At 39.0% G+C, this 23,560-nt stretch overlaps 1 protein-coding gene across 8 annotated transcripts in view; it reads left to right on the top strand.

Moving 5' to 3' along the window:
- Positions 1–22,742, top strand: part of EBF1 (EBF transcription factor 1) — a 269,155-nt gene extending 246,413 nt beyond the window's left edge. For 4 of the 8 annotated variants that reach the window (XM_038150152.1, XM_038150151.1, XM_038150150.1 and 1 more), the window contains exons 12-17: positions 11,195–11,260; positions 11,837–12,014; positions 13,466–13,645; positions 15,782–15,976; positions 16,304–16,372; positions 20,413–22,742. In XM_038150152.1, the coding sequence (XP_038006080.1) occupies positions 11,195–11,260; positions 11,837–12,014; positions 13,466–13,645; positions 15,782–15,976; positions 16,304–16,371 (687 nt within the window). In that variant the 3' untranslated portion in view covers position 16,372; positions 20,413–22,742. The remainder of the gene's footprint in view (positions 1–11,194; positions 11,261–11,836; positions 12,015–13,465; positions 13,646–15,781; positions 15,977–16,303; positions 16,373–20,412) is intronic. The other 4 variants (XM_038150157.1, XM_038150156.1, XM_038150154.1 and 1 more) reach the window with 1 other exon arrangement.
- Positions 22,743–23,560: the final 818 nt, after the last annotated feature.

Here is a 23,560-nt window from a genome sequence, read left to right as displayed (position 1 = left end):
CTTGGAACAGCACGAGCTCATCTAATAATAATTTAGTAAATCAGCCATTTAGTGGCTCAGTTGTACACTGTATTGTGCCAAATAATATTCAGTTCAACTGTGTGCTGGTGAAATGGAAATTCAGACTCCAGTCATGTGGCACATTTTTTGCTCAATGGAGAGATGAAATGGAAAACCACCCTCCCAACAGACTGTTTGAATGTAGTGATTTATCAAAAATATAGTAGAGTGACAATATAAACAGGATTTGGTTGTATGGGGTACAATCTATTCTAATTAGGCTTTTATTATTGTGGTTTCTCCTGTGCAGATTATTTGATAATTCAGGATTTGCATTTACCTCTTCAGTTTATTTTATATATGGGCAGAGTGGAGATCTGTGTAGTTACAGCCTAGTTACAATCCTTTAAGGCCCAGTCCTCTGGGAAGCCTGGTGAACCCTTTATTGCCTTATTTTGAGCCCTGGCTCACAGGGAGCACTGTGCCCCAAGGAGCAATGGGGAAACACAGCTGCTGCCATGGATGTTGGTTCCTTTTCCCTTTCTGAGGCTATCAAGATTTGTAGGGAGTGGTTATATGTTAGACTGACTGATATAAGTAGAATAAGACAGGTTTTTGGATGCCCATCCTTGCTTCCTGTGTGCTGACTGAACCTTTTCTGGCCTGTATCAGTGTCTCTAATAAAAGATGTTACCTCACCCTACAAAACTTGCTTTGGTTCTAACCACAGCCCACTGTAATTTCAGCCAAACAGCTACCCTTCAAGGCTGTCTCTGATGAAGATGGGGGAGAAGAGAGTGTGTTTTCCTAGAAAGTGTGTTGTGAAGTTTAATTTGCTCCCATTAAAGTGGCACTTTGAGATCTCTGAACGCAGGGCATTGCAGAAGTGTGAAGTAATGTCTATAATCTCACCTAGAGTCTCCATTTCTGGCCTACTTTTAGGTGTTATGTGGTGGTTTACGTGGTGATGTAAAATATGATTGCTCTGTATTTCTCACAACACAGCCCAATTGAGTGGCAGAAAAAGCATCTCCAAACCATCATGATGCCATTTAGCAGAGAGTGCTGGAAGCAATAGGATGCCTCTTGTCGTAATTCTTCTAAGAAATACAGAGCCTCACAATCTCAGCCCAGCTGCTGACGCTGGGAAACTCAAGCATTTTGGTAAAATGAATCAAGCAGTAATGTTTCTTTTATGAGATCCCCTCCCAGGAAGGGAAGGTTTGGCACCATTTGGAGATCAGGATGGGTGATCCATCATAGCAGAGGCAGCTGTCCTGGAGTGTCTCCCAGGTCACCCGATCGAACCGGTGGCTCTTACAACTGTATTATTGCTCATGGAACAGTAATTGAGGCACCATGGTTAAAAATTACCTGGTCTAATAGGCAGTGAACAATTTGCACTCAATACAATTATAAGCCAAATCATTCATTTCATAACACTTGGACTAATTTATTTGTTGACCTTTTAATATCCATAGCTCTTCAGTAGTATTAACTGCAACTTGGACAAAATCTCTTGTTCATTTTACATTCATTGATTTTTTTTTTTCTCCATTGAGGCAATAACAGTTGTTTGAGTACAACCTTTTCTTTCTGCTGTAAAAGTCAATCATGTAACTTATGGTGATATAACTCAACTGGACTGGAATGTCCTCTAAGTACAATAGCACAATCTCAACCTACTTGTACAGACATTGAAATGCAGTTTGGATTTATTTTAAAGAATATTTTGGAATACATTTGTGACTACAGATAACAAATGATATATTTGCTGAGAGGAGAATGAAAACAAGACCCAGAAGCATTTTTAAAGCAGAGCCACATATATTTAACACATTTTTTGTTGCTGCATTTTGGGCAGTCCAAGACACAGAAATTGTGATGTTTGTTGATTTTGTTCTTTAGAATGACCTAAGTGTCTCCACTAACAATGCTGGAGTCATAATTTCATCTGCTTATAGCATCTCGAAGTCCAAACATTTGATAGAATAGAGGTGCCCAATTTTTCCAAATGTGAGCTTCAGACAAATGAAATGTGTTTAAAAGTATTTTTAACAAACAGGAAATAAATAATAGTCATAATTTGATAAACTGGATTTTCTTTCATTATTCAGCTGTAAACTAACATGAGTGCTGAGGTTTTGTTGATCAAAAAAGCTACTGAAATATTGATGTACTTTGAAAAGTCAGTGTTTTGAAGCAATTCTATAAAATATATTGGTGTAGTGACAATGGTAATACTTTTCCCTCAGCTCTGAAAAAGAGGCCCTAGATCATGTAAAATGCTGTGCCTGCTTTTGCTTTCTGGAGCTGTACACAAAAATAGTGTTACCTCTGTGAAGTGTTGGATAAATCTCTTAAATTCATAGTTCTTCAACATTTATACTTGTTTTGGATAATTTCAGCTGAATTATAGGACTGTAAATTAAAAATAATAATACAAGAAACAAAATAACTTTTGTTTCTGATAAGGAAGTTGAAGGTTTTTTTAGAATATCTGATAGGGGCCACTTTGTTGAAGTTGTCTTTCTGAGCCAAAGTCTCTTTGTACAATAAAATACTGTGAGTCTTTTGAACACATAAAATATGGTTGTTACACATTTGGTGTTTTATGCTTTCCTAGAAATTGCCACTTGTATCTGCACCTAATCTATGGTCTGTCTTTTCATTTCCATGGGGTCTGAAGTGGTCCTTGGCTGTAATGAGAATGCCCCTTTCAAGAGACTTCTTTTAATTATGCCGACGATAAAATGGGAGTGAAAGCAGTCATTTGTAGGGGTTATGACTGAGCAGTGTTTTATCTGTAATACTAAAACCCACCAACATTATTCCAGTCTCTATTTCAACATTTTTATGCATCCACTCTCCACAGAGCAGAGTGGAATATTATTGTAGGTCAGAATTTCAATGTGTCTTATTTTTCAGTTTCCTCCTGCTATTAAAAGTAACCTGAACTCTCAATTTCTAGCTGCTCACACTTCCCACCTGAAACATCCAACCCAGGAAAGTGACAGTTTCACAGATCTTAATTATAGGCTGGGTTTTTTGTTTGGTTTTGTTAGTTTGTTGGGTTTTTTTTCTCCTTCATTAACAGAAAGCATGGGTTGCTGTTTAATGTGATTGAACACTTGGGTTTGTTTCTTTTTTTAATAGAAAAGAGCTAATTTGGCATATTTAGATATTTTTATGGGTAAATGCATAAGACAAACTGAAAATAAAATTGACAAAACACATATCTACAATTAACACTTTAATTGCTACACAGCTCCTCAGATTTACCTCTGCAGGATTTTGGCCATGCATTACCAAGCATATTTCTCTATAGCTTTAAATGAAGCCAAGTGAATTAAACCAATACAGTCTAGTTTGACCTAATGTGAGATCAATTTAAAGGTGTTAGGGCTTGACCTGTGTTTGGAAAGTCTTTGTGCATATAAATCATAGAAACAGATATCAGCCTGTCCATTTGTCAAGGAACGTTTTTCACTCTTACAAATACATAGTTTGTTATCTGCGTTGTGCCATACACAAGATCACAAGCAACAGGTAATCTTTTTTTAATCCCCAATATTCCAGGGAATTTTTTCAAATGGACAAAATAATATGATCCACAGAACAAAGCTTCTAAAACAGCCTGTGCAGTGTCTTCAAATGACAGTGTCAGAATTCTGTGCCTCTTATTTTTCCAAATTCTGTCAAAGTTTACCTAAGTCCAGACCCTTCAAAGCATTCAAAACCTTCTTCCCTAAGGGAAGGTTGACAATTTCCCAAAGATATATGGGTATAAAATAGTCAGGAGAAGATTTTGAGCAATAACTCTTTTTTTTTTCCCCCTGTATTTTCAAAAATAAATAGGAATGTTAATACCAGCAAGAGAAAGAACGATCAGAAAATCTTACATATACTAAACCAAAAAAAAGACCCCCAAATGTAAAAACTCCTTAATCTTAATAATGAACATCTGCTTTAAAGTACTGTAGATACTCATACAAATAGTTTGGAGTAAATTTTCAAAAAATAAATGCCTGAAGCTCCTGTCCAAAATTGCCCTGGGTCTGATGGTAGTGGAGGGGCATTAGGAAAATTTAGAAGGAAAAACATGCTTTTAGGTCATTGTGACAAACTTTTGAGGTCAGATAAAAGAAAAGAACTGATGTTGTCATTTGTTTGCTCATATAGATAAATCAGGAATAATCTTTTTGCAGCCTAGATAGAGGGGAATAGTGTGAGTCACTGTAACCTGGTGGGATGGAGGGATTTCCATAAAGGAAGTTGGTAAAGGATTTTTTTGTTAGTCACTAAATTATGTGGACTTACCCATTTGTGCATCTAATTAGATTTTCTTTGGGTGATTCACTGGCTATTACAAACTGTCCCTAGCACGAATGATGGGATGGCATGAAAGGAGTGCATGCAGGAGAACTTGTCTTTCCATGCTACAAATCCTTCAGGTTATTGTAGAGCTGTAAAATGTGTTTCCTCTCCTGGTCTAGCTGCTCCAGGCTGAGGGGATCTGTCATGGGACCCTCACAGTGTGAGCCTGCAGGACAATCTGTGGGAAATGCTGTAGGGGAGGCCAGAGAATTGCCCCAGTGTTGGCTCCTGAAGGGAAGTGTTTGTGGGTCCCAAGCACGAGTGACACCTGCCAGCTCTCAGCTGCTGTGCTGCGAGGTGGGAACAGATACAGGGGTACAATGCAGTGATATCCACCAGCCCTGCATTGGCTGCATCAAAGGTAGATTGGCCTCATGAGGTAAAATCTGACAGCTCTGAAGGGTTCCTGCATGTGGCTTTAAATGCCTTTTCCTAGTAAACAGAGGGGTCAGGGGCAAGACATGCTAGGAACTTAGGAGAAGCAAAGTTCTCCAGCTATCACAGGGAGTTGGATGTGAGTCATGGCATCACTATTGTCCCTAAAGTCCCTAAAGGAGATGATTTAAGTCCCAGCAGAGTGATTTTAATTCTGCATATCCGCTCTCCTATACCCACTCTTCTCCCTTTATTCAGAGACCCAACATTAGCAGAGAAGTCCAGAGCTTTTAGCAACAAACCCCTCCAAATTACTTGCCAGATGCTTCAGTTGATGATAATATGGTGGAAGCATCCAGACTCTCAAATGACAGTTTCTTCAAAGAGTTATTCCAAACCAACAATATTAATGGTGCTTTATTCCATGCCACCCTGTATCTAGATGAAGAACACGTTTGTGTTAGCTACTAATTCTGTTGTTGTTGTTATGTGCCCATCATTTATAGAAATGGGACCACCAGTATGAGTGGACTAAAAGAGGAAGCTGATATTTTTTTTTAGTGTTTGACTACACCATATTTCCAGGAGGTTAGTAGGTGTAAGATGGGAGACTTGCAAGGACAGACTTTCAGATGATCATCATAAATTTGTTCCTTCGTTTGTCAGCAGTATTTGCAAAGACTGTTTGGGCAGGGTGTGTTTCCCCCGTATGCATTTATCACCTTTGTGGTTAAGAGGAGTTTTAATCATCGATTCTCAATGTTTATGGCTAAATGCCTGCTCCCATTTGCACTTCAGCATTTGTTCTTTCTGCTGCCTCATAGAGGCTTCCTATATTTTATTTATAAGCTTGGCTCATTGTGGAGCAGGTGGTAAGGTTATGCATGACTGTTTTTAGTGCTGTACATTTCGGCTGTGATTTTCAGTTTGGGTGGAGGCTGATGAGACTACAGTGGCTTGGAAAGACCAAGGTTCTAGCTCCCACTATAGACTTGCTTTCTGGGAAGCTGCCATTGAAATTCAGTGGCAGGAATTCAGAGCACTTCCATCCTGTAAGTGGAAAAAGCTAAAGCTTTTATTTTTTTTTTTTTTTGCCCCTCAAGATATGTTGTCTTTCCCATTTTGCCTTCTTGTCTTTGTGGTATCTATATGTTGTTCACTTCTTTGGTATGATTCTGTCATAATATATGGAAACCAGTCAGTTGTTTGTTTGTTGGAAAAGTTTTCAGCTTGGTGTGAGTACAAATATCTTTTTAGAGAAATGGCCCTGTTATTTTATACTTCCCATTAGGCTGGCACAGTTCCCTCAGTCTTACAGTAAATGGAGGATCTTTACATTTTGAATGGCTTTTATGAGTCTTTATAAAGCTATAATTGCTGAAAATGATACAATAATGCAGTGCTCACTGTTGATGGGGAGAGATGGCAGGTTCTGAACAGGCTGAAGCTCTTGTGTACCAAGCTCAATCTCTGGCATTTTAGATCTTTGGCATTCCTGTAAATGTCTCTCTTGGTTTTGCCTTTTGAAAGAGGTGTTCAAAATTTTATCTTTTAAAATATAATGCATACAGAAATTTCAAGTGTAAGTTTAAAACTTACTTTAAAACTTAACCCATGTCCTTAACTATCACATTTATTGTTTCACCAACTGAAAACCAAAGGGAAAGTTTGAGCCCAAGTGACTGTGATTTTGACTAGAAATTTCAGAATGTGACCTTTCCAAGGTGAAGAAGTGAACTGGAGTCTGATGCTGAGCATTTTGAGTCTGCAGAGGAGTTTTTTTCTTGCAAGTAGCCATGAGAGTAGGAAGTTAGAAGGCAGAGGCAGGAGGTCAGACATAAGAGTCAAGGAAGTATGAATGACATCATCATCCCTAAGTACCCTTTCAGAAGATGAATGAGCTCTCTCTTGTATTACAATGCTAAAGAGCATTAGAAGGTGATATGATATCCAGACAACACATAAGATAAATGCCTCAGAGGATGCTGGAACAGCTTCCCCCCCACGCCCTCCATGAGTCCATAAATCCTTTGGTGGTCTCAATAATACAATATGTGGCTGGTGAGTGTTATATATTGTGGTCAGCTTCTTCTTGACAAAATTCATTTCGGTTTAACAAGTACCTTGAACATTATCTAATTTAGTTACTTAAGCTGAACAACTCAGTGTAACTCTAGATAGCCTTCATCTCACCAGACTCACAGCCCTTTTGGGACACAGAGTTGATTTTTTTTCAAGAGTTTCTGAATAAAAAGTAAGCAGATGTTACAGAAATAACTCGTCTCCTTTAAAACTAACAAAAAAATGTGTTTGTCATGATAAATCTTGACACAAAGTGTTTTCATCTTGATAAAACTTGAAATGCAAGTTTCATGTTCTTAATGAAATCCTTCTGAAGGGAATGCAGGCCGCCAACAAAACACGCAGAGGTGCTGTAGTGTTAGAGGTACATTCAGTCAGAAGTGAATTCAGTTTGAATTTCAGTCTTTGTGCTTCAAAAGTGCAGCTATTCCAGTATGATTTATAATATTTTTTCTACAGTAGTTTGGGGATATACAAAGCTGCAGTAGAATTTACTGCTCAGCCCCTCTCTTGGGTATGTAGACACGCCTTAGTATCTTCAGGAGGAAGATTTGATCACAATATTTAATTGTGAGCCTGTTTCAAAAATTAAAAAGTAAAATTCCCTCAGGAGAAAATATGCTTCAGTTTGGAGTAAAAAGTTCTGATGCAGAGTTCTGATGTATCATATTTAATTACTAAAATAATATTTACTTTTCTCAATATCTGCTCATTTGTGATTTTTAGAGAAATAAAATTATTCCCATTTAAAACAGAATGCAAGGAAGAAGAGCCTCACTTAGGTCTAGCTAAATGCTGCTAAGTCCTTGATTCTAAACCAAAAGCTATCAGACTTTTAGCAGTAATAGAAAAGTAGATCTTCCTTGACAAATGCCCCCATAAATTAGATATTAGCTTTAGTCAAACTCTGTCTCTCTCAGGAAATATTTCCACTTGCATATTCAATTGGAAGGGCCTTACATGATGCCCACTTACTGCTATAAAAATCTAGGCTTTGGAGATGAAGGCAAAGAAAAATTTCTGTGAACAAAAGAATATCTGGAATAACAGACCTTGAGCTTATGCAGAGATTTCTTTTTACAGAATGTGAGTTTCACTCACTTTTTGCTCTGTCTGTCTGCTGCTCTGTCCACACTTCTATCTGTTTATCTGTTACCATCTCAGTGGTAGCGTGCAGTATCAATTGGATTTTAAAAGACATAGATCTCTTATACTAGCTGTCCTTTTTATAATACCTTTTACAAATTTAATCAATGCATTTAATATACAATATAGTTTAAGTGCAATATACGATAAATATTCAAGCTTCATCTTAAACGTGCTCTAGCCTTTAAATTGTTAAAACTGCAGTGCCCTTTCAATCTACTTACATAATGTCATAAAATATACATTTCAAGGTAAATGAAGTCAGCTACTTCAATTTAGTCCCTCAAACTGGTAGTAAATGAGAGGTTAACACTATGGTGCCAAACCCATTATTGAGTAAATTTAGCACCTTGGACAGCTCTGTAAAATCTTTATTGCTTTCCTGACCTGCTCGTCATGTTCTGTCTATGTGTTCAGTGGCTCTCAGCTCTGATTGAAAGGCAATATATTAGATCCCCAACACAAACATGCTCGGGGCTGCTTCACTGTGAGCGTAATGACACGGAGGTGAGAACAATTTTCTGGTCACCGCAATCCAAGCACCTTGCAAGGTCTGCTGCTCTAACTCATAGAGGACTTCAGGGGCTCCTTTGTATGTGGAGCAGCCTCTGTTGTAATTTAGGCAGAGCTGCAAAAGGTTTAAGATGCATTCAGAAAACAAAAGTTAATATCTTAAGCGTGTCTTTAGCAGCATTTTATTGTGTGTTTTTAAAGCTGGTTTGTGTCTATAAAAAGTACCATCAGCTCTGGAATAGAAGATACCACTATTTGACACGGGAGGGTTTTTCTGTAACATCTACTTTGTATGATCTGAAAATGTCATAAACAAGAAATGCTTTTCTTGTGTGAAAATATTGTTAGAGAAAGTATGAAACTCAAATTTACAGACCCTGAAAATGTTGGAAAAGAATAGAATTGTTGACTAGCTAAGAAAATTGAATGCTACTTGTCAAGAATGTTTCAATAAACCATCATGACAATTAGTTTTATTTACATGCAATATGATATGGCATCAAAGAACTTCCAGTGTTTAAGAACTGAAATATATTTGATATGAGGGAGAGCAGCTGTAAGATTCTATGTAATTACCTCATTTTTTAACACGGTTTTCAATCTCTTTTTAGATGCACTCTAAGGTTTTTAGCTCAGCATTATATAAATAAGATGATTAGTCAGGTAGAGCAGAAATGACTATTTAAACTTTCTTTTTTTTTAGTAATTTGGCATAATGACAGCTTAGGCTAACAATATACCAAAGCAGTTTGCGGCCTCTGTATCACATTCTAATTTTCCATCAGTGAAATATATACTGCAAACAATTTCTGCTGAAGTGAAATAAATCCTGGTTTGCAAAGTCAAACACCTGTGCTGTAATTTTCTATCTAAGATCATGGACTGAAAAAGAGAACATTTTTTCAGTAATGTCTCTATTCTTTAGTTTGTATCTTCAGTATGAGGCAGAAAGGGCACCTAAGTGTTGTGAGAAATGAGGATTGTTTGTACCTGGATGCTGTTTGTGTCTGTCTGCCCATGATTATACTGCTCACTGCTGTGGTCAAAAACAAGGAAAAAACCACCCCAAACCAACAATTGCAGCACAAAACCAACCCCAATCTTAAAAAATCAAGCACACAAATGAAACAAACAAAACCCACCAACAGAAAAAGGCTGTAGCAACTTAACTCCTCAGAATCTGTTTCAAGTGTAGTGATTTAAAAATCCATCAATTATGTATTACATCTCACTTCATATGTGGAAAATAATTTAAATGTGTGTTCTGAGACAGGGGTGTGTGCAGCAGAAGGCAAGCCTAAATGTTTACTGGGAGAACAAAAATCCTCCATCTCATTTTTGAATTTAGGACATTATATATGTCATAAGTAGTTACTGCAGTATGACAACTATTTTATGTTATATTATAGAGAATTTAAAATTGAAAAAAATGCTAATATGCATCTAAAAGCTTGTCATTTGAAGAGTTGTTCAAGGATTTTTGAAGAGGTTATGGTGACAGCAAAATGAACGCAATTATATCTATTTTCTGATCAGAGTCTGCAGTATATGAAAATTGAGCATTACTGTTTCTTTTTGGTATAAAATATGACTATTGTGTAAAATATTTTAAGTTTAAAAGTTTAACTTTGTAGAAAACTACAAAATGCTTAGAACTGGTACTATTTTTGTAAGCTGCTTGCAGAAATATGCCATGGTGAATAGCATCATGTTAGAATATGAGAGCAGTACTTAGGGGCTGAGAACTACAAAAATGCATTGTTTTACTCAAAGGATGTTCTTGACCGGTTTTGATCGGGCATTTGGGAATCTGCTCTGAAAGATGCCATGAAATAATAAGGGGAAAAAATTCTTCTGCGTTAATTCTGCAATGTATTTTTTATATTTTCTATCAGGAGTATCATCAGGATGCTGTAAAATATAAGAACACAGGAAATGCTATTGTCACTTGAATACCAGTAGAAAATACCCTAAGAAATATTAAATGAAAAGGAATTAATAAGAAAATGGAGGGGGGAAAAAATTGCCCAAAATGGAGAACTGAATCTAAGAGTGTTTTAAAGTCTGCTGTCTATGCAAGGAAAATTTCCAGGAAAACACTGCATGGTCCTGGGCTGTTCTCTCACATACTATATGTGTTTTCCTCTTGGGCATCATTCCATGCATGTGGATCCTGCCCTGACCCCTCGTACCAGGACACAAACTGAAGAGGCCAAGGGGTTACATTACAGTAGCACAGGACTGATTGGCTATCTTCTGAATGTGGCCTGCTGGGTAAGGTCACAATTCCTGCAGCATGCAATTAAGAATAAAATAAACACATTGAAGGGATTCATAACATTCTCTGAATGACATTGATTGCAGTAATCTAGTAAATGACCTCGGGATTGTATTCTGCAATAAACCCATGAGTGGTTTATAGTGCAGATGGTAGAGACAATTGAGTGATGTATTTTATTTTGCAGCGCCAGTGATTCTCACCTTTTGACTTGATTAAGCATGTGTGTGAATAGGATGTACCAGTGATTTAACACCATTCAGTGGTTGCTGAGAGTTGTTACAATTAAGGTTTACCTGGTGGGAGGAAAAAAAGAAAAAAAAACCACTACAGAACATGGTGCACCTAATAGAAGAGAATATTTGTTTTCCCCACAAGGAGTTTATTGAACTCAGCAGAATGCTTCTGTTTTTATATTGACAGGAAGTAATACTTAAGAGGGCTGCTGATTTAGTAGAAGCACTCTATGGTATGCCACATAATAACCAGGTAAACGCATTCTATTTCAGCAATTCTATATCGTGCCTGTTTCTTAGATGTATGGATAGATCAGGGGCTAAAGGGATACCATGCTACAATGGGAGACAAGAATAAATGTACAGGGCAATGCCATATCTGGAGCGGGGTTTAGTTGGCTTGTTTTCTTTTTTAAAGGGTGTGAATTTATTGTTTGTAAAAACACCATGGAGGCATCTGCCCACTTTCACCAGATCCTATATAATATGAGCCATGTTGTACATTATGTCTGGCCACCAGTGACTTCTCCCTCTTTCCCTAAAGAGAGCTCTAAGGTGGAGCAATCCAGGCTCCAGCCCCATCCTGCCAGTTGGTCTTTTTATACAAAGTGTGGCCACTGGGACTGAGACTTCCAACTCTCTTACCACAGATGTCAGGATTTAACAGGAAGATCCTGTAAGCATGAGCTCTCTGTCAGCCAGATGGTTTAGAAAGAAAAGCATCTCCTTTTAGCCTTTGGACAGGGAACTGTTTCATTTCAGTCTGTAAGAAGAGGTTTGTCAGAGTCTCTTTGGTGACTCTTCCATGTTTTTTTCCCTTATCCTGCAGGAGATAATCCTGAAAAGAGCTGCAGACATCGCCGAAGCGCTCTACAGCGTCCCCCGCAACCACAACCAGCTCCCCGCCCTCGCCAACACCTCCGTCCACGCGGGAATGATGGGCGTGAACTCCTTCAGCGGCCAGCTCGCTGTCAACGTCTCCGAAGCCTCCCAAGCCACCAACCAGGGTCAGCAGAAGCCTCATCTTCCTCTCTCTGTGGATCTTTTCTGAGAGAAGTCAGGGGGACGGGCAGGGCAGTGGCAGAGGGGCGGCTCAGGGCTGGGAGCAGGGCTGGGCAGCCCATCTCAGACCCTTGGAATGACACAGGATGGGGCTGCCCTAACTCAGGAAAAGCACTCTGCATGTCTGTAAATAGGTTTTTATTCTGCCCAGAGTAACACTTGTATTTGTGTTTAAATCCCACTAATTTTAATCAGCTTCAGGAGTACTTAACGTTAAGTACTTGCTTATATATTTTCCTGAGTATGGGTGATCTCTCAGTCTTGGCCTTGTGCAGCCCTTCTTCATAGCATGAAGTTATCCCTTGAATGTTTATCTATTTAATTTGCGTTTGTTTTGCAAGAGATTGAGTATTGGAACTGTGTTTTTTTTCAGATTTTGAGACTTTCATAAATTTTACAACTAGCAAAGAATACAAATATTTAAAAATACATTTTCAAAATTTTTCCAATTTTTAAAATAAAGTCTTTTTCACTTTGTATAAAATCAGTATTGGTTTAAAACAAAAGTTAAAAATAAAAAATAGGTGAAGAACATTTTTGTAGAAACTCTTTGCATTTTGCCCTCTCCTTTGCTCAGCTCTATATATTATCCAACTTAAAAATACATTTGAATGAGAAGGTGTTAGGATGAGGCTGTTTCTAGAAGAGCAGAAACAAATTTTTTTGCATTACAATAAAAAAATACAAAATTATTTTTAGATTGAAATATTTTATGCTGTGTGTTAGGAAGAAAAATTTGTGATTTTTCTTCTAGGAGTGAAGATGCATATTTTGTATTTCTGTGGCTTCTAGAAACAAATCTTTCCTTATGAACAGTTGAATATGAGTTTCCTAAAATATCATTTCTAGAATTAGGTAGAGATTCAAATTTTAACTTGCTGTCAAATTTGATGCTCATTTCCCACCAACATAATGATGAGACCAAGGTAAAAAGACAAAGGATATCCCACAAGCTGGAGAAATACACTCCATTTCCTGAGGTGTGCAGTGAGCATCTGAGGTGTGTTAAATGACAGTGACATCAGAAAAGAGTTAACAACAAGCACGTGCTTTTAACATACCTTGAGTGGGTCTGTGCTCCTGACTCTGACAATGTAGGTCATGTTTACTCCATCTCCTACAAGCAGCCCTTTCAGAGCGAGTGTTCCTCTAACACCCCGAGCTGATCTTTGCTCCAGGGCATCCCTGGGTAGCCTGGGGAGCTCTGCAGGCTCCAGCCTCCCTCCTCCAGCAGCGACCTGGGCAGGGAGGGCTCCCACTTGGGGTACCTGGTGATGCTGGGGGTCAGTCCTGCCCCTCTCTGCGCTCCCTGGCTGGGCTGGGGTCCCCTTGCTTTGTGTAGGAAGCTGTTGCGGGGCTAATTCCAATTCCTGCCTGTGTTCCCTCCCCACACAAGGTTTCACTCGCAACTCCAGCAGTGTGTCACCTCATGGCTACGTGCCAAGCACCACCCCGCAGCAGACAAACTACAACTCGGTCACAACAAGCATGAATGGCTATGGGAATGCTGGAATGTCAAATTTAGGCGGTTCTCCAACCTTCCTGAATGGATCTGCTGCCAATTCTCCCTATGCCAGTGAGTATTTTATGCCTTTTCTCTATTTTGCACATTTTCATTAGAAGGAGGCAGTAGGTTTTCTCTGATGGTCAATATTTATTTTCTATTTTGAGCACTTGAAATATAACTTGGTCTTTTCTCTACTCTACAAGGCACAGATCTTGTGTGTGCTTTGAAGACCTTTTTGCCAGAAATTCTCCTCTCTGTTTTCATATTACTATTATTAATTATTATTTTGGGGGGGGGGGGGGTTAAAAGAGCTTACAAAGAGTAATCTCTCATTATTTAGTCTGCAAGTTTCATAACATACCTTATACTCTAATCAGCAACACTGTCCTCAACTTCTGAGCAAATAATATGCTTATAACCTTTATAAAAATTATGAATTACTACTGGGCCTCAGCTTGATTGTTTATATTCCACTTGCTTTTTAAGTAATATTACTTTGACTTCACTGAGTCAGTAAAATGGGACAAAGGCTCTTAGATTTTGTGTTTTAGTGTCACTATAGTGAATGCCACAAAAATGTGAGCCATACAAATCATACATCCCATGGCCTGAAAAGCTTATGGTCTACAGTCCCAGGCATGGAAATATTTATGTGCAGGACTAACTTTCTGCATTTTGATATTAAAGGTTTAGTAAGCTGTTTAAATATAAATACATTTCTATTGGTAAAGTGAACCTCTTCTGCAGCTGAGCTCAGTAGTCCCTGGTCACATGAGAAATTGAGCAGGACCTGCCCAATTCCTCTGACATTGCTCATGAGGCATAAAGGATTCCACTGACATCTGTAGGAAGCTGACAGCAGAATCAGGATGGAAGGTCTGGACATACAAACAGATTTATAGGCTGGGACTGTAGCATGGACAGGACAAACTGACTGCTGAAGGTACCAAGGTTTACACAGCAAATCTGTAGTTAATGGTGTAACAGCAGCAATGAATTATTTTGATCTGCATCAGAATAAAAAAGGGGATGGGAACTCTGAATAAAATAATTAACTCCAAGGCTTATTCTCTGCTGCAAATTTAGAACAAATTATTTACCCACATAACTAGTACTTATAACTTGGGGATTGCTAACCAGTGATTATTTTTGTACTCTAATAATAATGTAACATGTAATGTTACAAAGTACCTTACTTATTAAGTTGGATTTACTGTCACAGAATCTGCACACTCTGAATTCATAATATAACATGATTGATGAGACATCTCCTTTTGGAAGCAGATGCCAGTAATGCATTTAAAATACTGTGGCAGTGTATTATTTCATATTTATGAACGGAGTCCTCTTTAGAATAGCACTTCACTTCCTAGCCCTGGTTCTCTATTCTATTTATATTTTGGGAGGTTTTCTTGGTTGATCTGTCATTCTGCTAATGTCTAATCCATTGAATCAGAAAATGCTTCAATCATGACCTGAAAATTAAAAGGTGGCATTCTTAATTAAATCAATAAACTAATTGCTGTATAGTAGCAATTCAATTTAGGTGCTTTGATTGCTCTCCCTTAGCAAGTACTTCCAGACACAGAGTGACTTCAGACTAAGATTGTATCTGTCAGACTGTGAAACTTTGAACATTTAATTTCCATTAATTGATTTCCTCAGTGTTAACAAATATGATATCAGATTCTCAAATAAGAACTTAAATAGGGTGATTTTTATCTACATAAATGCAAATAAAATAATAATTCAAAGCCCAGATGATCAGAATTTTACTCTATAAAATGTAATTATTCACAGCCCACTTGTGTATCTAAGCGGTTTCTAAACAGGACAAAGAATGGAAATATGGGATGTCACTTCTGGTCCTTTTTCTTTGTTGTTGTTGTTGGATAAGAGGGCAAACCAGCAGTACCTTTTGAATATTAAAGTAGTTAGCTTTATTTTTCATTAAAAGAAATTTGTTTAAAAGCTTGATGGTAAACGCATGAACCAAAGATATTTGTTGTACTTTATAGTAAAATAATGGTTTAAGGATATCTGTGTTTAAAGACTGAACTTCCCACGTAGCACATTTGCATTTTGAACACTCAGTTCATCCCTAGAAAAATTGAGAGCATCCAGGAATGAGAATTCTCTTGTTTCTGCAACCTGTTATTGTTGAGTACTAAGGAATGCCTTTTTGGGGGTCTTTCTTCCCTCCAGTTGTGCCATCAAGTCCGACGATGGCCTCCTCCACTAGCCTCCCCTCCAACTGTAGCAGCTCCTCTGGGATTTTCTCCTTCTCACCAGCCAACATGGTCTCAGCGGTGAAACAGAAGAGTGCGTTTGCGCCTGTCGTGAGACCCCAGACCTCCCCCCCTCCCACCTGCACCAGCACCAATGGCAATAGCCTGCAAGGTAGGTGAAGCCAGGCTGCACAGGAGCTGGCTGCTCCCAGCCTCCGTGCTGCCCCAGGGGAGCCAAGGCAATGGGGGATCCCCGGTGGGCTCTGTCCTAAAGTTTCCTCCTCTAGAGAGTAACTGACTCCACCCCCGGCCCACCTTGTAGCCTGCAGGTGTTTGGCAGCCACCCAACCTCTAACCCAGCTAATGCTGCTGAATTGAGAGGCTGTGTCTTTCAAAGCACGGAGCTACTGTTTTGATAAACACAAGTAATATTTCAGCTTACTAATACCGTCCTTTTTCTTTCTTTCCTCTCTTATTCCCTGTTGTCGTCCTTTATCAGACCAGTCTTTTGTGGACTCTAGCAAGTACTCCACTGCAGAGTCTCTCCAGGGGCTGGCCTTCTCCTGAAGTACGTCACTCAATCTTCCCTTCCTTTTTGTCCTTTGTCATAGTACACTTGTGCAGAAATCCTACTGAGAGCAAATAGACCGTTACAGAGCTTGGCACAAACCTTCCCTTTCATAAATGGGAGATGCATTACAAACTAACAGCAGCGTTTTCCACTTTAACTCACACCAGGGCAAACATTAGTTTCCACTGATTAATGTACTCCCGTGCCAATTAATTCCAGAAAAGGCACAGGGCCTTTTGGAAAGCCTATTGAACTGTTGGTATCAAGGGGCTGCTCCTTTTCTGCATCCCTTCCCCTCTCATTACAAGTTCTGCAGCATTAGTATCTAAATCCATTTGAAGGGCTGGTGCAGGCGAGGCAGTGACAGACAAAAGCTTGTCAACCTGAGGGTGCTGCGAAGCCCAGCACTGCCCATCTCATTGTTTGCCTGAGTCTGTTTTACAACACTGTGCCTAAACCTCCCGGTGTGGTTCCCTCACTGCACATCCCTGTGCTGAGAGAGGCGTTTTCACGCTTGCTTAGATCCAGGGGCTTCCTTAAGCAGATGCAGCCAGCTGCCTCCAGCTGCCAGAGGTGGGAAATATTCCATGGTGTGCATTGTGCTTCCTCCAGACCTGAGATTTGTTTCCATTCCGTGAGCCTGTGCAAATTGTCCAAAGGGCATCCAATGCGAGATAAAATCCATACTTTTGTAAGCCAGGCTCAGAAGGAGGTGTGCAGAGCAGGATGGTTGCATAAACTCCACGTCACTCAGCCTCTGGAAAGAGGAACACCAGGCTTGAAGACAAAATGCTGATAGCACGATCAGCAGCCAAAAAAAAAATCTATATGCAAGGAAGGAATTAATTCATAAAAGCTTGGATCTATTGTGCCTGAAGGAAAGTATTGTCCTCAGTGCATGTTACACTGGTGAAGTGGGAGGAGGAATCCTTCAAGGTACACACACACAGAGAAAAACTGTGCAGAAACTGTGAATTTACTAGGAACTAATAAGCAGAACTTGGAAATACAAACTGTGTCAGGAATAAGACAAAACAAAATTTTCAGGTGAACTCTAGCATTTAGATTTGGTTTTGAACATTGAAAAGAATATAAAGTACTGACCTGCTTCAAGTTTTAAAAGAAACAGCTAATACTATTTCCCATCTGAAATAAAAAGGAACTGAAAAAAATCTTTAAAAAATGCTTTTGAACATGTTAATTTTTTTTTCCTCTCTTCACCTTGTCTCATCTTGTTGTGGATGGAGAGAAAAAACAAGTAACATAAAGCTTTTTCAGGCACTGTTTCTCCTTTCCCAAGACACACAATTCCCAGATTCCATGTACTCACTTATGAAAAGCAATTACGGAAGGAGCCGAGAGCACTGGACACAACTGGAGCTGTCTGATTGCCTCCTCATTCTGTCACCTCCACATCTGCAATGCCCAGAAACCACACAGATCTGAGCATTTCCCCTAATTTTTGTTTAGCAATTCAGTTTTCATAATGGGAATGAGACACCAAGAGATGGTTCATTTCTAGGTCATCACTGAACTTCTTGGTGAGTTAAAGACACACAGCCTTTGGTCCTGTGCCTCCTGACACCACCTGAGGCTTGTAATAATCACTCAGAGATGCACTGCCTGTTGTGCCTTAATGCTTAAATAAACAACCATGTATAAGGAGGCTGTCTTATCTCTCTTGGGCTTCTGGATACATCAGAAAGCAATCAAGCTTTCCTTATGTAGCTTAGATATCAGCAGAACTCACTAAAACAGCAGCCAGGCTTATCTGTTGTTCTCTTTGCCATGCAATTTTGTAAAACCCCAAATACATTATTTCTGTAATTTGCTGGCAGCAAATACAAATTAGTATATGATAGAAGAAATAAAGGCCATTGGTGGGAGCTTTTCTATTCTCTGTCCTCCCTTTTATGCCTACACTGTTTCCCACTGATATCTCTGTTTTCAGGATCAATAACAGGCTACAGCTGGGAGAATTTGCATGACTAGATGTAGCACTTATGGAATAAAAGTGGAGCGATCTAAATGAAGACTTGGAAAGAATGGAAATATCAAAGCTTTTAGGCAGAAAAGATATCATTTGCCTTGTAATTTAATTCAGAATTTCAGAGCTCTTCAAAAACAATGATGCTTTGAAAAAAGGAGCTAAGATCTGCCTCTGTGCCATTTGTTTCCAGCAGCAAAGGGTACGTGGCTGATCTGTAACCACAGGGAAATGCCTAAATCATACAGAGGGGAGTTGCAATTATCTCACCTTTTTTGGGCTCCTACCCAGGGTAGACAGCTGTCCTGTCCCAAGAGACACAATTCTTGACTAATTATTGGTAAAATTGATTTGCTTCTGATGAATCTTTCAGATTGAGTGCTGGAATAGTATCGTGACATTTTGTGAAGAAAAGATACTTTTTCTAAAGGAAAACAACACCTTGTCCTAAAGAGTCCTCTATGCTTCTCCCCTAAGTGTCTTCCTGTAGGACTTAAAGCAGCTTAACTCACCTTTCTATCCCTTTTATCCTCACTCTTAGCTCCTTGAAGAACCTGCACGTGGGGGGACACAATCAGCACAGTGATTCCACACGATAAATTCCAATAATTGAAATGCTGTTGCACTGTGCCACCTCTGAGGGTGGCCTGTTGCAAACATGTTGGATGTGTTTTGCATTCTCTCCTTCTCCCCTCGTTTTATTTCATTTAATCAGTGCAGTTTACTCGAGCTGTTCTCCCCTTGCTGATTAGACTTGTAATTCTTGCACATATGGTGGTGTTTGTGGAGAAAACATTTCCCTCCTCTCCCCCTCCAACCCCAAATCTGTGAGTCTTTTACTTTGGCTCTGTTCTTATCAAATAATTGCAGCTGTAATTAAAGCACAATGAATCAGCACCCGTCACGGGGTTGAGTCCTTCCTTAAGAAATTACATGTCCAGATGTCTGGAATGGCAGGCAGCATTTAAATCATGTGTTTGGAAAGTGCTGCCAACCTGAAGGAGAATCTGTTTTCTACCTTTTGGCAAATAACTGTACAACTGGCATTTTAGAGACACTGTTTTTGCAGTTCCCATCACAAACTTCCATGGCTACCCCCTGTAATGGTGTGCCTGCTCACTGTGTGTCACTGGGACACTTGGGATGTCTGATCTGAGACCCCTGCAAATAGAGAGAGAGCGAGCTGGAGGTCAGCTTCTGTGCAAAACTGTCCCTGTTGAATTTGCATAAATGTCTGTCTGCTAAGAGAGGTGGTGGTGTCATAGAAAATGAGGTAGGAAGCCTAATAAAGAAATGCTGATTATTCAACTTAGCCAGCAAAAGAGAAAACATCCTGAATTAACGTTCACCTGTGACTCACCTGATGTAGCTGGTGGTGCCTGCCACAAGTGGAATAAGAAAGATGCTGGCCTGCTAACTCAGGAGTCAAGCATGTATTTCAATTTCAAAACTGGATTTGAGAGTTTAAGTCCTTTTCTGAGCTCCTGGAAATGCATACCTAAGTCCCAGGGGTGAGCCCAGACCATTGGGAGGACTGGCACAGGGCAGTGACCCGTGTACCACTGATGGGACAGAGTGCCACTGAAGGGACACCCCTGCAGGGCCAAGCCAGGGGGACTCCAGCTCTTTTCCCTCATTTGGTGCAAATATCTGCTTTGCTTTTAAAAGAGTAACAGAATGTGTGGCAACGGCTGGGTCCGGTCAAAGCTTCCTCGGCATTTGGGATTTTGAAAGTAAAAGCAGAAAAATAACTTGGGGTCTGGAGGTATGGAAGGAAGGGCATTTCTTCTACAAGAAAATCAGTAATTTCAGCAAGGTCACTTGCAATTTGAATAATTTTCTAGTCAAAAGGAAACTTCTCATGATTCTTGTGTACATAGCTGTCTCTGATGAGTGAAATATATAAATTTAACCCAAAGTACATCTGACTACATTGCTAGTAAATGTTAAAGCTCTGAGAATTTTAAAAGTTGCTTAATAATGCAGAAAATTAACTTTTCCCCTCTCTCTCTCTCTCCCTCTCTCTTCCCCCTCCCTTTCCTTCCAACAGCTATATCTGGCATGATTGTTCCCCCCATGTGAAAGAATTGCCTTGAAGAATTTTATTAATGAAGAGGTTGAATTCTGCTTCAGAGAGAATCTGATACAAGTCCCAGAGTGGAACTTTTTACTCAGGCCTTTTTAAAAATAAAAAAAAAGAAATAGAGAAGGATCTTACAATAACTGCAGATTTTTAAACAAAACAAAAATCACCATCCTTGCAAATACTGAAATTAACAATCCACAATTGCAAGGTGTTGATTCAAGTTGTCCATCCCAAATACCTGGGAGATATATTTATTGTATGTTGATTAAAAAATCCACTTTGTTTTTGTTGTTGTTGTTGGGGGGTGGGGGCTTGCTTTTATTTCCTTCTGGTTTCTTGTGGGTTTTTTTTAAGGCTTGATTTAACTCAACACCATTTGTCTTTTATAAATCATACAATTACACAAGGGACACTAGAGATGGAACTCCACATTTTTAATTTATGATTTATTTTTTTTTTAAAGCTGTGTAAAGAATAAAGTGGTGTCATTTACATACAAGCCTGTATGGGACAGAATAGAAGTGCCAGTTAGTTTTTCATAGAAGAATTATGGCCATTTAATTAAGGGTCGGCTCATATATGTTGCTTATCCAGTGGTGACTTGCTGATATGAAGCATTTTTAATGTTCTGATTAAACAGATATCACTCCCTAAAAAGCTGATATTTTTGGATGATGAGGGTGGGGTGAGGGGTGGGATTAGTAACCTCTGTCTTTAATATCAGGCTGAAAAGTCATGTAAATAACACAACAGGAAAAGTTCATCCCAGAACACCAGGCTGGAGGGGGACCTTAAGGTTCAACTTTTTTTGGCAAAAAGCTGGTGGAAGGGAAAGGAAGGCTGGAAATATCAGAAATGTTTCCTCTGGAAGTGCAAACCCAGTGCCTGCAGATGCAACCCAGACCTGCTGGAGGAGGTGAGCTCAGACCCCTCTCTGTTGGGGTGAAATCTCAGAGCCTCCAAACGCTCCTTTCCCCAGGCGCAGCCTCACCTGGGCCCTGCCCCGTGGGTTTGGCACGGGGGGCACAGCCTGGGCCATCCCTGGGGGGTGCCAGCGTGGCCCCCCTGCCCTGCTGGTCCTGCTGGGGCAGGGTGGGCTCAGCCTCAGGGGGGTTTCACCCTCCCCACCCCAAATCTCTCCTGGCCCAGCTCCCACTGGCACCGTTCCTGTATCAGTCGACCCTCCAGTTTGTACCACGCTCTATCCAGGACAGGGAACTGCTTTTGAGTAGTGAAACATGACTTTGGGGTGGGGCTTTCAAATCAAGACCATAGCTTCTGTTTTACCACGAAAAATTTTGCTATCATTATCTGGGAAGTGTTCTTAAAAATTATTAGTCAAAGAGGCAGCAAAGCTCTGAAGATGCATTACCTGATATTTTTTCTTTGCTGTTGTGTTTTGTATGTAGTTATAAATACTGTAGATTTTTTGTGATTTTTTGCCAAAGTTGTTGTTCTATTTATACATTTTAATGTCTTAAGACAGTTTTTCAATATCACAAAAAAAAAAAAAAAAGAATTTTACTGCATATTTTGCAAAAAGAGCTCACTACCTTTAGCTTGCACATACTTGCAAATTAATTAAAGAAAAAAAAAGCTTTTTGTTTCTGTTTTTTGTTTGTTTGTTTTACGGGGGATTTTGTAAAATATCCATATAAATAATGTATTTATCTTTGGAATTTGTACATTGCTTTTTGTCCCCTACAAGTTTATTTTATTGTGTATGTTTGCTATGTGGAAAGTGCTGATTTGTTTGGTCATTCACCGTTGTATTAGCTGTTTAAATGTGATTTTAATACATTTCATTTATAGGGTTGTTTTTTTAGTATTGTTTAAAACCATGCTTCCATTTTTTTTTTAATTTCCACCCAAAAGCCATTGTCTATTTTTGTATTATTTGTAAGTTAAGAAGTTTTTTCCAATATATGGCAAAAAGTAGCATATTATTCTTGTAGCATTTAGTTATGTAGATTTAAAAAAAAAATGTATCCTTTGCTTTTGAGGCTTAACAAAAACTAATGCTGTTTTACTCTATTAATATGCATGGGATTTCTCCTCTTTGGAGTGACGCATTTTTGTGCATTAAATATGGGGAGAAACTTCATAGAACTCAATGAAAATACTTTCTTTCTTAAGTCTGCTTGTATATTTCTCTGTCTTTCACATAAATATAAACCAGCAGATTGGATGCCTTAACAATGCAAATCATATTCATTTCACTTGTACATTGTACTGTGCACCAGAACTGTCAATCATCACTAACATTCTAAGAAAAAAAAAAAAAGGAATTGAAAAGCACAAAAGAACTGTTTTGTTACCTTAAAACAATATAACTTTTTTCTAGTCGAGCAAGAAATCATTTACAACGATGCTGCAACTGTGCATGCTTCCTGTATGAATTTTGCAACGGTTTTCACTAGAATGTCACAGTGTGATCTTTGGGGGGAAGGGAAAGAAAAACAGGTTGGGTTGTTTTTTTTTTTTTCATGGTGAGAAAATAAAAGAAGAAAAAACTGGAAAAAATGTGAGAGACATCAGTTTATTGCTTCTCTGTATTCCAAGTGATTATTCTAATTCACATAATAAGCAACAGCACGACAATGTAATCAAATTTAAAGCCATATTTTGTCCAGTGACACCGTTGATTACTCTTGTAGAGCTCCACTCAGTCCTAGAAGTTCTGACACCACTTTAGCCACATTTGTAGTCTCTACTCCAGTGTCCAAAGAGCCTTTGACAATGTGCATAATTCCATTCTTTTGCAGCTATTTATCGTGATCTGTTGAATGGGAATTTGTCAAAAATCTCCCCTGCACCACCCTTTGTCTTTTACAAAGTAAAAGATGCAGCTGTTTACAGAATATGGCTTTAAGTGGAAACATTCAGATTTCAGTTTTAACAAGGTGAAGCTTCACAATGACTGGATTGCATAAAGTAATGCCTATTTCCTCACAGTTGTACTAGGATGCAGCTAAAATGAAGTCATCTCTGAAACTACTAACCTTTCACCTTCTTATCTAAATCTTTTTGAATAGACACACACACTGTACAGTTCTATTGTTAGAGAAACTAACTACTGTAGAGATTGTTATAATTTTTTTGCAGAAATTCA

This window comes from Motacilla alba, chromosome 13 (genome assembly GCF_015832195.1).
Source record: "Motacilla alba alba isolate MOTALB_02 chromosome 13, Motacilla_alba_V1.0_pri, whole genome shotgun sequence".
NCBI lineage: Eukaryota > Metazoa > Chordata > Aves > Passeriformes > Motacillidae > Motacilla > Motacilla alba.
This window is presented reverse-complemented; position numbering and strand designations above follow the sequence as displayed.